At 45.2% G+C, this 13,880-nt stretch overlaps 1 protein-coding gene across 1 annotated transcript in view; it reads left to right on the top strand.

Annotated features, from left to right (window-relative positions):
- BACH2 (BTB domain and CNC homolog 2) overlaps positions 1-13,880 on the top strand; it is a 53,814-nt gene that overhangs the window by 20,744 nt on the left and 19,190 nt on the right. Inside the window, exon 2 of the mRNA XM_054399140.1 lies at positions 10,707-12,251. Within this exon, the coding sequence (XP_054255115.1) occupies positions 10,707-12,251 (1,545 nt within the window). The remainder of the gene's footprint in view (positions 1-10,706; positions 12,252-13,880) is intronic.

Here is a 13,880-nt window from a genome sequence, read left to right as displayed (position 1 = left end):
TCCCTGGGCAGCCCATTCCAATGGCCAATCTCTCTTTCTGGGAAGAACTTTTTGCTAAGATCAAGCCTGAACTTCCCCCTGCACAGCTTGAGACTGTGTCCTCCTGTTTCTGGTTGCCTGCAAGAAGAGACCAACCCCCGCGTGGCTACAACCACCCCTCAGGTAGTTGTAGACAGCAATGAGGTCACCCCTGAGCCTCCTCTTCTGCAGGCTAAACACCCCCAAGCTCCCTCAGCCTCTCCTCACAGGGCTGTGCTCCAGACCCCTCACCAGTTTTGTTGCCCCTCTCTGTACATATTTGAGCAACTCAACATCTTTCTTGAATTGAGGGGCCCAGAACTGGATACAGTACTCAAGGTGTGGCCTAACCAGTGCTGAGTGCAGGGGCAGAATGGCTTCCCTAGTCATGCTGGACACACTATTCCTGATCCAGGCAGGGTATCCCTGCCATGGAAAATCACTAATCTTTTTGTAGCAAGCATCTTCCTCTACTTTTGGTAAAAATGTGTGCTGGTTCGTGCACTGAAATGTGTCAGCAGCAAAGTATTGAGGCTTATGCCTGGTGATTTCTACCTTCCTTCTCAACTGTATTCTTCTTTGTAAGGTGTAGCAAATTCAACAAATTAATTCCCCTTTAAAATTTACAGAGATGGGAAGGAAGCTGAAAATGGCCAGGGACACTGTCAGAATTTCCAAATTCTTCATTTTGATTTTAAACCAATCTCACTTTTAAAAGGTCTAAAGATCTTCAGTTGGCCTTCAGTAACTCTGACATGAAATAAATGTTGAAGTTGTGGATTAAAATAAGCATTGTGGTTGGATCAGAGGCTACTTCGGGTTTGCATATTTTTACTCCCAGTTTCTTTTAATTTCTTAGACATCTTCTGATTCTGTCTTCCCCTTTGGATCATCTGATAATATTTGCCTTGTTAAATTTCATTCCATTGGCCTCTGCCCACCCATCCAGCCTGTCCAGGTCCCTCTGCAGGGCCCTTCTACCCTCCAACAGATCAACACCTGCTCCTAACATCGTGTCATCTGCAAACTTACTGATGATGGACTCAATTCCTTCATCTACATCATCAATAAAGATATTGAACAGGATGGGGTCCAGCGCTGATCCCGGGGGGACACCACTAGTGACAGGCTGCCAGCTGGATGTGGCACCGTTCACCACCACTCTCTGGGCCCGGCGCTCCAGCCAGTTCTTGACCCGTTTCAGAGTGCATCTGTCCAAGCCACAGGCTGCCAGCTTTGCCAGGAGCTTCTTGTGGCAGACTGTGTCAAAGGCTTTGCTGAAGTCCAGGTAGACTACATCCACAGCCTTCCCCTCATTCACCAGCCGGGTAACCTGATCAGAAAAGCAGATCAGGTTGGTCAGGCAGGACCTGCCCCCAGGGTTGGGGGCAGAGGGAACAGAATTTTTGAGAATGCTTCTAAGTAGAGGCCATTACTACAGTGAATCTGATTGGGAAAGCCCCTAGCATGTGAGTGCCTTAACTCCTGTGCTCCACTGGTGGGCACGGTGCGGTCAGCGCTGACATAACCAATAACGTGGGCATTGATCTGCTGCCAGTTTACGCCATCGTTACACTGGGCAATCAATTCCAAGCCACTTACCTCACCACCAGTGCTGTCGCACTTCTCACAGGGCAGTGGAGGTGGTTTGCAATTATTGCTCCCCATCCTTGGGGTGAGCCTGGCGTGAATGACATCTCCTTCCTCCCTGCCTCACACCCGGGAGCATCGTGGTGAACTGTGGGCACTGGGAAGTATTGGTCTCTCCTTCCCTTTCAAGTGGGAAGGGAGGAGCCCCTTTGAAGTGCTGCTGCTGGATGTGTTTGTTATGCCAGAGAGAGGAAAATGAGGAGTTAGCTGGTTTACTCCTTCAATCTGTAAATAGTCCCACGTGGGCAGTCAGGGCTTCTCCTGTAAATTTGTTGTCTGACCAAAAGCTGGGGCTTCAGTGGAGAAGGCTTAGGGGTGCAGCTGTGCATTTTGTCTTCTGAAAGCACAAAACTGGAAGTTGGATGATCACTTCCAATATGACATCTTACATAGAACTGCTGCTGAATGGAGTTAAGCATCTCCTTGGAGCTGTCAGCATGACACCTCAAGTGGCTGTTGTGGAGGATGCACTGGAAAGATATTGGGATGCCCCTTAGGGCAGCTTTGGAGTGGCTTTGGAGATGGCAACTTTTGCAATGGCACATTTGCTTATATATATATATATATATATATATATAAATTAAGTAAATCAGCTTTCAAAGAAAGAAGCTGTGCTGTGTGTCCAGGTTCTTTCTTCCTCTGCCAGGCATGGTCGTGGTATAGTGGGCTCCCACCCCTCTGACGTGATGTGATGCAGTGTGGGAGATGCCAGGCTGTTGCTTGGACTTTGGGTCACTCTTCCAAAAATGTGTACACACTGCCTGAAGTGACAGAAGGTTAAACTGGGGCAAACAGGGTATCTGCTTAATTTAAAAAATGATTTTAGGGTGAAAACAAAGGCCTCTCTTGGTTGCTCTTCTCCTTCAGTGACTTCTACATTCCTCTCTTGTTTAAAAGCCCAGATAATACAGATACCTGCCTCGGGTGCTTCTTGCCCAAGCTGCATTTTAAAGAGCTCCCCAGCATTATGAGCAGATAGGGAAATATATCTGTAAGCTGCTGGTGAGAGAACATTTAAATGCTGTCGAATTAAAGAGGGGGAAGTGCAGTGGAATGCTTAAGTACTCTGCTGTTTATCATCAATTCTGTCTTTTTCCTGCCTCCTGTGTGTTGTCACTCAACATAAAAGGGTCATGGTTTCAAAACTCTTCCTGGCTGTGTGCAGGCTTACTTTGTGCATATATAGGGACAAACCATGATGTCTAGCACCACTGATTTTGCACAAGTGACTGACCAGTTTGAGCCTAGTAACACTTTCAGAGTTCTCCAAAAATGAAATAAGCTCAAGCTAGGAAAACCAGGATCTGCCAGGCTCCACTATCCAAAGTAAAAATAACTTAAGTAAATAACCAGGAAGTCTCTTAACTCTTAATGGAATAACAGCTTTGGTGACTGATTCTGGTTATCAGATTACACTCTGAAAATAACTTCTGCTCTATACTTGCAGTTGACTGTAAAAGAAAATACAGTGTGAACTAATTTTAGAAAATAAGATTAGAGTTAATATTTAATCCCAGAGACCTTCTTCTTCAGAAGGCTGTGGGAAAAAATAGCAGTAGTTAACTGTCACTAATCTTCTCTCTTATTTCTAGCATGTGTTTGATTATATAAGTTGTAGTGTTAGGAACACACTGGCCGAGTGAGAAGTTAGTAGTTTGTTTGCTACATCCTTGTGCTTATTAGACACACTTCAGGACTGAGATGGATTTAAAGTGTCTCCACAAGTACCTTTAGATTGCAACAGCAACACTGAAAGGTTAACAGAATGGGTGCCACAGTAGGCCTGCTCCACAACAGTGAATAACAGATTGATAATGGGTTCTGCAAGAAATGATCGTATTTCTTCTCTGATTCTATCCAATTGTTTTAAATTCATATTTAGTTTGGGATTTGATAGTCAGCATGTGAGGCTTGATTCAATTTTCCTTTCTTCCTTCCCCACAAAATGGCTTATTAATTAAATGGATGTTGGGAGATTAGAGATGAGGGGTTTCTAACTGTGTTTATGTACTCAGTGATGAATTTAACCTGAAAATCAAAATACTAAAAGTATAATCCATAATCCTGCAAGCAGCACGCATGCTTCATAGAAAACCCATCAGAACTCCTGTTGATTTCAACACTCAAATGCATAAAGATAATAATCTATGCCTGTGCTGCTCCATCAGTACTTCAGCGTTCTCAGTGGGTCTAAAGGTCTGACCATCTAATTTACACCCAGTTCAGTAGGATTTAGCAAGTAATGTTGTGCAGATCTTGTATCCCTGGAGGGGAGGAGGAGGCTATGCCCTCCCACTCCACTGCCAATGAGCTTGTTCTTTGAATATGCCCCAGGTATGATTTATTTGAAAAGGAGCAATTGCGTTTAATATTGGCTGCTGAACTTTGATGCCATTTTCTAGAAGATCATTGGCACTATGCCCTCATTAAAATGGAAATTAGGCCTGGAAAAACCTACCAAATTACCCAAGCCCATCTCACCAGAGCAACACTCTGCTTTGTAAGTTTTGCTATGCAGTGCTCAGAGGTGATGTATCCATCATCTTCCCTGGAAAACCTTCCAAGATGGTACAGGATTTGCCATTAGGTTAAGAGTCAGGACAAAACCCTACATTTTTAACATCTTCAGGTTTTCGTGCTGCAATAGGCAGTAAAACCCCACAGCAAACTAGACAATTATTCTCTGTTCTTGATGTTAGTATGCCTCACATTATTGTAAACATACTCTTGCTCCATTTTAGATATTGCCTGGCCAAGTTTTGCATTCCTACATGTTTACAGTGATCTTTAGTTGCCCTTAATCACTTTTCCCCTCTTTTAATTGAGCTCAGACTTGCTGGCATTGCAGAGGTTGACCTTCCCCACTCCAGATGCAGCTTTTCATACAGATGCCATTTGCGGCAGGGTTACCAGACATCCATGTTTCCTTTGGAAATAACCTTTTTCCCCCCCTGTAAGAAATACTGTCTGTGCAGAATTGGAGGATTTTGTCTATTTGTCTGGGATTTCGAGACATCTGGAAGTCTGGGCAGCCAGCTAATGAGCTGATGAACTCTGCAGTGCACAGCGAGTCAAGCCCATCCACAGAAATGTCAGCCCTCTATGTGTGCTCTGAGGCCACGTCCCATGTGTTCAAAGGAATGGGGAGGCCTCCACAGCATGCTTGCTGGGCCATCATGGAGGAGACCAGTGAGAGTTCACCCACGGTGCTCTGGCTCCCATGGTGCCTGTGGGTGTGTATACAACTATGTTTAAAATAGAATTTCTACTCTAGAAATACTTAGAAATACTTACAGAAATACTGTGTTCCTAATGTGGAAGTGAGCTAACCCTCCTCCTAATTTTAGAATAGTGCATGCTGTTGTGCTCTGAAGTTGTGTCTGTAATTCTGCCTTCTTTACTAGCATTTCTCATTGCTGACTCTCGTCTCAGCTTCTTCTTTTCCCATCTAACAGTGTTCAATATTTTTTTACTTGAATTAGCCAGGTTTTCATTAATGATATAATGCCAACCAAAGAAGGGAAGGCAGAGAGTGTAATAATGATGCAACTACTTCTCCAAAAGCAGGAATGCATCAAAGAAATATAATGAGAGCTGATGGAGGAAAATAAGGGAAGGAAGATTTCCTCACAAGGACATTTTAAGCAGAGTCTGGCAATGATCTCCCAAAGGAAGCAGTGGAAGTCTGGTCACTTAAATCAATTAAAACTAAGCAGAGCATCACACTCCACAGGACTCTGTAAGGAGAAAAGCAGTGTTGGGCTGAACTAAAATAGATTTCACAAGCTTCTTTTCTGCAGGGCTGCTCTCCATATTTTGCTGGTAAATTCAGTATGGCTAATGCTGATTAACAACTCTCTCAATGGTGATTATGTCATTGCATAATTTGCAGCTTGGTCCTCAGTATCATAAACTTATGAGGACATGGACATCCAAAACACGTCCCTTGCTTGGCTAGCTCAGTCTGAAAGCCAAGCAACAGATAAAGGGATGGAGAACTTTCTTTCACCTTAGCAGTGGTTAGGCTTGTTCTTGCTACAGTGCTGAACTGATGAAGACCTCCACACCACTTTCTGAGTGTGGTGTACCTGTGGCAGCACAGCAGAGGCAGTAGCTGCACATAAACCTCCAGTGCCTGATCTCTTGGATTGCTGTAGAGCAAGAAGATTTGCCAGATAGCTCAGGTAGGGCTGCAGTAGCTGTGTGCTCTGTGCAGTAGGTGTGCAGAAGGGCTTTAATCTATAGAAGACGAGCTGGGAAGAGGAGCAAGACAAAATAAAGTGATTCACTCTTAGATTTGGCAGCACGTTTAATATGTTTCCAGTACGCAAGAGAAGTCCTTTCCTGGCTTGCCTTGCCTTGAAAGATAAGGGAAAAGAAGCCTTCCAGAAGCTGAGATCTATGCTTTGCTTTTCTTGTCTGTGTGGGCATTTTTGTTTTGTGTGTATGCTTTACCTTTTCACTGCCTGGTTTTCTTGCAGCCATTTAAACAGCAGAAATGGACACAAATTGGACAAATGATCAGGGGGACAGAGACAGGGACTTGGCATATGAGCTTGGCCAAGGTGCCCAGCAGAGATTCCTACAAATTGACCTACCTACTTACACATCAATTTACATGCAAAATAAGGTTTAACAGCAAACAAATCTTGGACATATGGTATCTTATTTACAGTAGGGGAAAAAAATAAACTGAGATTGTTGCTGGCATGTGTTTTACTCATCCAGCAAAGGTCTCTCTCACGTGTAAACGGAGACTGTTACAGCAGAGAAATGATCTGTTTCCTTCTGCAAACACAGATCAACTCAGTTTCAGTGTTTTCACTGGGATGAATCAGTCAGGTCAAATCATTTCAAAAGACTGTTCTTACCTCTTCCTACAGAAATGCATCTGTGGTGGTAACACGCACAGCTTCCAAGCCTTTTCTTTCCCAACACGCGGTGCTCATAACCACGCTGTAGTACCTCAGCTCCAGCCTTCTTGCCAGAATGCATCAGGTACAAGCAGTCCCAAAGTCAGCAGGACTGAGGCAGGGGACCTGCTACGGGAGCCAAACCAATATTTGGATAGCTTCAGGCAACAGCAGTTGCACTAGCTTTCACACTTGGCAGCAAGCTTTGCATCCATTTGTTAACAAAGTTATTGTTTGTGCAGTTTCAAGCACTGGCACTTGAGAGATTCCTCCCCGAGAGTGATGACAAGTGCCCGGTGCTTGAAAAGAGATTTTCCTCCTCTGGATCTGAAGATTGTGAGTGAGGAAAGTTGTGTCACCAGTTAAGGTCTCGTAAGGAAGTTAAGGTGCACATTTGACCAGTGTTTAAATCGTCCTTCACTAGAGGCATCATCAGCTGGTCGTTGTGGGGAGCCCACAGAGCTGTCTCAAGGTCTGCTTCTGATTCATTCAGCAGACAATAGCTGCAGCAGCTGTCTTGCTGCCGTTTGTTTTCACAGTGGTTTATTTGGAGCAAAAACCTGAGTCAGTGTGGGAGACAGCCTTACCATGCGGTGTTATGAGTCAGCCCTGGGGCAGGGAGCAGGCAGGCGAGACTCTGGCCCAGCACAGAAAATTATTTGCATTTGCTTTCCAGTCATTCCACCTAGTGGCCAAGTGGCACAACTGCCAGGAGAGCTGGGTTTGTGCTGCAGGCTCCCTCCTCATCAAAAGGGACCCAAAACCCCCAGACTGCATTTATGGCTGCTCCTACAGACCCAGAGCTTACGAGATGTGTAGGAATATGTAAGCCCTCACACTTATCAAGATCTTATCAAAGAGAAACATTGGTCTGTGAGTAGCTCATTAAGTTCCTGAGCAATGTGGTTAATCATGCTGCATAGATAGAGTGCAGATAGGCCTTTAGTGAGCTGATAATCTAACAAATAGGCAGAAAGTGTAACACTGATAAAGCAGAGATCAGTTTAATAGCCAGCTGTAAATCTAGGCAATTCTGTACCAGAGGCATACTGTAGAACAGGAAGGTGCAAACATGTAAAGTATGTGCATGAAAATCCACTGCTTCTTAAAACAGCAGATATGTTCGTAATACTGTGTATGGAAAAGCTATTGGGAGCAATTTTAGAGGTGTTTGAAAATATTTTTCTATCCATCAAAGCCTGCATCACTCGTGGTATCTTCATAATCCAGCATCACAAATGCAGATCTAGGAGTAACAAAGCCTTGTTTCTGGAAGTCAGATTTTTTTTTTTTTTTTAGATCTGAGAGCTCTACCACTGGTCCTGAGGCAGTGTAGGGAATTTATGGTCTTTTCATCAGGATGAACTGAATTATTCACTCAGATGTATGCTAACCATGAATAAGACCCATCACAAACTCATGGCCTGATGTCTCATGAACCTCTAGAGCAGATTCTTGCTGAGTGGGATTGATTCAATTGGAAAAACAAGGAAAAGTAGCTCACTTCAGGGTATATCTCATACCTGCTGGCTAGGATATCCTTCTGAGGAGCTGGGAAATGGGAGTTTGAATCCTCACAGCCTGAGGAAGGGACTTAGCCTCCTACTTTATAGGTCCTTCTGATCTTACACTGTTTTAGTTAGCAGCAGTACTTCCTCTTACTGTTTTAAAAGAAGAAACTGAGCTGGGCTACCAGAGATGCCTACAACTAGAAGGAGGATGAAGGCTTTGCATCCCGACCTCATGTAGATGTGCAGGTGTTTGGCTGCTCTTAATCCCATCTAGATACCTTTGCTTGGTATGCAGAGCACAGAGAACTCAGATTTGTGAGTACCACTTGCAAACAAGGTAAGAAGGTGTCTTGGTGAAGTGAGACTGAAGTGATTCTCCAGGGTGATGTAGAATGTGGTTGGTGCAATGGGAAATTTAACTGTGGTCTCCCAAATCTGAACATAGTGGCCAGACTGCTGAATCTCTTTCATGTGGAGAAACCTTTATCCTTGATGGTGAGCCCTGATTTTGAAGCAACCTCTCACTGCTTCAGGAAGGGTAGAGTGTTCCAAGCACCTTTGTTTCCTACTCACTGGGGAGGAAAATGCAACAGCAGTTAGTGCCAGTGCTTTTTTTTTTTTTTATCAAAAAATAGATATAGTTTACCTTGTGGCTTAGCAAGTTATTTGATAGTTATGTGTGAAGATATAGCTGTAAAAAATCTGGGCAGAGAAGGTGTGTATTTTTGTAAGATATGATTTGTGAATATAAAATATAGATGGTATGATGAGAAAAAAGGGCAAGAAAGAGTGCATAATGCAGACCTGGAACAGCTGATTGAAGATCACTGGAAACAGTTGTTACTCTTTTTACAAAGAAAATGGTGGAAAATTAAGTGCTGGGGTGGCTGCACCAAGGCAAAGAGCCCACAGCATCACTTAACCCCCTCTCTGGGGTATGAGGGCTCCAGAATAGTTCATGTTACCTGGACTCTCTTTGTATGCAGAAATTACTGTCCTGGAAACAGGTGACAGACACAATAAACACAATTTTGCTTAGAACATCTACTTGGTAAATTTTCCTGATAACTGCTTTTCTGCCAGTCATACAAGATCCCAGAGAGCAAGCAGAAGAACCAACAGAGATACAAGAATGGGATAAAGGCTTCAGATTGGAAGAAGCTGGATTGAGATTAGACATTAGGCCAAAATTCTTCCCCAGAAGGCTGGTGAGGCACCGGCACAGTCTGCTCAGAGAAGCTGTGGAGGCTCCAAGCCTGGAAGTGTCCAAAGAGAGGTTGGATGGGGGCTTGAGCAACCTGGTCTAGTGGGAGATATCCCTGCCTATGGCAGAAGGTTGGAACTAGATGATCTTTGAGGTCCCTTCCAACCCAAACCATTCTGTAATTCAGGGGGATTTATATCACGTGAACTATGAATATGGATTTCTGTCCTGTTAGCTGTACCTTAGATTCACTGAAATCAGGAACAGAATGAGGAGAACAATCTCTATGGGATGGAGAAAAGAGCTGTGCAGTCATTACTTACCTATTATTTATCCAGCAATGGCTTGCAAAAATGTGAGAATAAAAAAAAAAATAAACCAATCTGCTCTTGAAAGAGGAAATTACCTGGTATCATAAGCTTGAAAGTGGTATCTTAAGCTTGAAACCACTGTTCATCAGGGCAGAAGAATCAAATCTGAATTAGTACTTTCATGTTAGTGTGCTGCATCACAGTTAAAATAAGATCCATCCAAGAATTAGCACTCTCCACACTACTCTGACTTATTCAGTGTTTTATTAGACCAGAGGCTTAGTTCACAGAATCACAGAATTGTCAGGGTTGGAATGGACCCCAAGGATCATCTAGTTCCAACCCCCCTGCCATGGGCAGGGACACCTCACACTAGACCAGGTTGTTCAGAGCCACATCCAGCCTGGCCTTGAAAACTTCCAGGGATGAGGCTTCCACCACCTCCCTGGGCAACCTGTTCCAGTGTTTCACCACCCTTATGGTGAAGATATTCTTCCTAATATCCAATCTGAATCTACCTATTTCTAGTTTTGCTCCATTCCTCCATGTCCTATCATTACCTGACATCCTAAAAAGTCCCTCTCCAGCTTTCTTGTAAGGCCCCCTTCAGATACTGGAAGGCAACAATAAGGTTCCCTCAGAGCTTTCTCTTATCCAAACTGAAAACCCCCCAACTCTCTCACCCTGTCTTCATAGGAGAGGAGCTCCAGCCCTCTGATCATTCTCTGGACACGTTCCAGGACGTCCATATCCTTCTTGTAATAGGGGCTCCAGAACTGGACACAGTACTCCAGGTGGGGTCTCATGAGAGCCGTGTGGAGGGGGAGAATCACCTCCCTCAACCTGCTCGCCATAGATCTGCAAGATACTTAGGAAAAGTAGTGCTCAGCTCAACCTGTACAGTGAGGTACAGGAAGAAGATAAAAGGAGCAGTGCTAGTTACTGGATGTAGCATCATTGCTAGTGTGATGGAAAAATAACCATTCCTGAGCAGTATTTATTTCTCAACAGTAGATTTGTTATCTAACCACATAGTGAAGGATTTTGGATGGTAGCAAGAGCTGATGTTAACACTAGCAAATTCTCTCTTTTTTTGCAGGTCACTGTCAGGGGATTTGGTCCATTGTTACAGTTTGCCTACACTGCTAAGCTGTTACTCAGCAGAGAAAACATCCAGGAGGTCATCCACTGCGCCGAGTTCCTGCGCATGCACAACCTGGAGGACTCCTGCTTCAGCTTCCTTCAGACACAACTGCTGAACAATGAAGATGGCCTGTTCCTGTGCAAAAAAGATACCACCTGTCAGCGCATGCACGATGAGGAGAACTCAGATGGAGATGAGGAGGAGACGATGGAATCGGAGACGTCAAAAATATCTTGCCCAAGAGAGAGGATGCACCAAGAGCCTTTCAATTTTGAAAGCACTGTTGCTGGAGCAGACAAAGGTGAAGGGATGCTGCCTGACTCTGACATGCTGAGAGATAGCAAGGACAATTTGGACAAAGATGCAGTAACACGGTACCCCAGATACAAGAAATACCAGCTTGCTTGTACCAAGAATGTCTACAACACATCACACATCAGTACCTCAGGTTTTGCAAGCACATTCAGTGAAGAGAGCTCTGGAAATGGCCTCAAAGCAGGACTTGCTATGGGGCAGATAAAAAGCGAGCCTCAGAATGAAGAGAACGATGAAGAAAGCATCACACTTTGCCTGTCTGGAGATGAACCTGACATCAGGGATAAAGAAGGGGATGTTGAAATGGACAGAAAACAGCCAAGCCCGACTTGCGTTGACAGGCCAAAAAGTGGGTCCTCTCCTTCTTGCCTGCGATCTTTCTTCAACAGAACAAAAAGCATAGATTTGGTTGGCTTCCCCAGCACTTCCCAGCAGCACTTTGGCAGGAGTCCAGCGTGCCCTTTTGAAAAAGGGACAACTCAGGGTGACCACAAAACTGATTACGTCCCTTTCACGGGGAACTATGGACAGTCCCATGCCATGCAGAAGGATGCTTCCAACTTCACAGTGGGATCGCCACTCAGGGGGCCCGGCTTTGAAACTCTCTGTAAGCAAGAAGGGGAACTGGACAGGAGGAGTGTTATATTCTCTTCAAACGCTTGTGACCAAGTAAATACTTCGGTGCATTCATATTCTGGTGTGAGCAGCTTGGACAAAGACCTCACTGAGACTGTGCCAAAGGGTCTGTGGGCTGGCAGTAGCCAGTCTCTCCCCAGCTCTCAGACCTATTCGCACAGCGGACTGACAGCTGATCACTTGCCGGGAAGGGTGCGGCCGAACACCAGCTGTCCGGTGCCAATTAAAGTTTGCCCTCGTTCTCCTCCTTTGGAAACCAGAACCAGGACCTCCAGCTCGTGCTCTTCCTACTCCTACGCAGAGGACGGCAGCGGTGGCTCTCCCTGCAGTCTGCGTCTTTGCGAGCTCTCCTCTTCCCCTTGCTCCCAAGGCCCCCGATTCCTGGCGCCTGAGCACCAGGAGCCCGGTGTGGTGGGAGATGGATTGTACAACCCAGTCCGAGCCCAGATTAAATGTGAGCCATCCTATGGAACAAACTCCAGCGATGAGTCTGGGTCATTCTCAGAAGCAGACAGTGAATCATGTCCTGTGCAAGACAGAGGGCATGAGGTAGGGATTTAAGATAAGTACATATATTGCAGTCATTGTGACCCAGCTCCTTGATTGTCTCAAATGACTTGGCATTTCCCCAGCACTTTATTTGTTTATAGAGGCAAAGAGTAACTTCTATTTATTCCCTTGTCAGCTGAATGTGTGTGTGTTTGGTTTCATGCAAATAAGTCTGCTTGACCTCCAAGGTGTCGGAGTTTGGGTATGGGACAACAGCAAAGTGCTGACTAATGAGAGTGCATTGATGTGCTTAGGGATCTGCTAGAAGTATCCAGTCTTCCTCCCTCCCTTGCCCACCTGCATGGCACAAAGCATCATTCCTTATCCTTAATTTGTGGAGGTGGATCCAGATCTGCTTCTTGTTGCTGCTGGTGTGTTTGAGCAATCTCATGCTGTACCTTCCTTCACTGACACCAGGGTTCGGTCAGCGCCCTTGAAGAGCCCCTGCTTCATATTGCTAACAGCCTGACTAGAGGAGGCAGAAGAGTGGGAGGAGAAAGAGGTGTGAAGTGACTTAAACATTTGCACAGCTGGTCACCCTCCCTTGTGGGAATTGTTTTTAAGGCATCTTCCCTCTGTGTGTGTCTCCTGCACATGCAGGTAATGGGTTTAGACTCTATTAAGTGATAACTGAGGTGATGTTTCCTGCCCTTAACTCAGCTTTGTTTGGTGGTGAGCTCTAGCAGCCATTGCATAAATGGTTTCAAAGAGGTTACCCCACAGTTTCCAGGACTGTTATAAGAGGAGCAAGCTGTGAATTTCCACACAGCTCTCTTCTGAGAGGGATTTAAAGGAGGGCCCACTCTAAAACTAGAGATGGGCCAGGTGGAGGTGCTGTAGTTATGAGTGGTTAACCATGATTGAATAAACTGTCCATATGAAGCATTAGTTTGAGAGAAGACTTGGAGATGTGTTGTGGAGCCCAGAAACTGCAAGAAGACTGGATGTTTTCATAGAGTTTCATTAGGAAACTTCATGATCTGGAGAGCATCTGGGTGAAATTTGGTATCTGGCTCTACTCATAATGCTGAATTGCTCCACTAGCTGCTTGTCCTTCACCATGGGGAGCAGCGAGTGCAAGTTTGTGGGGTTCACATGCAGTGAGTGCCTAGTTTGGATCCAGGCAGACTTAGTTGTGGGCTGTGGATGAAAAGATTGAACTTTATTTTACCCCTCAATCTTTATTCCAGCTACGTCCCAGGCTTTGAACAATACCTTTCAGACAGATGTGGGTGGTTTAGTTGGTTGCTTATCTCTAGAAAGGGCTGAAGAGCGTGGGGAGCCTCTGGTAGTTCCTGTAATGTTGTACCAATGGTTTCAAGAAGACAGTTCTTGTTTGCCTTCATATCCTGAGCTGGGGAAATGCAGAAAGCTGAGAGTCTCCTTGGGAGGCTGCCTGGGATACTGTGCCTAGGACCTCATTCAGGAAGCCCTACAGCAGAACCACTCTGCTTGGCCATGCCAAGGTTACTCGGTGAAGCCTTTCCTTTCTGAGGGGCGGAAGGCAGCAGGGAGTGGGATGGAGGAGAGCGTCTGATCTCCGCCCGCATGTGCTGCTTGCTCAGCAAGGGCTAATGCGCAGCGTGAGGCAGAGAAGAGGGCGGGAGGTTCGCCTTTTGGGGTTTGATG

The sequence above is a fragment of the Indicator indicator genome, chromosome 2 (assembly GCF_027791375.1).
Source record: "Indicator indicator isolate 239-I01 chromosome 2, UM_Iind_1.1, whole genome shotgun sequence".
In the NCBI taxonomy this organism is placed as follows: domain Eukaryota; kingdom Metazoa; phylum Chordata; class Aves; order Piciformes; family Indicatoridae; genus Indicator; species Indicator indicator.
Note: the sequence above shows the minus strand (reverse complement) of the source record. Positions and strands in the feature narration are given on the sequence as shown.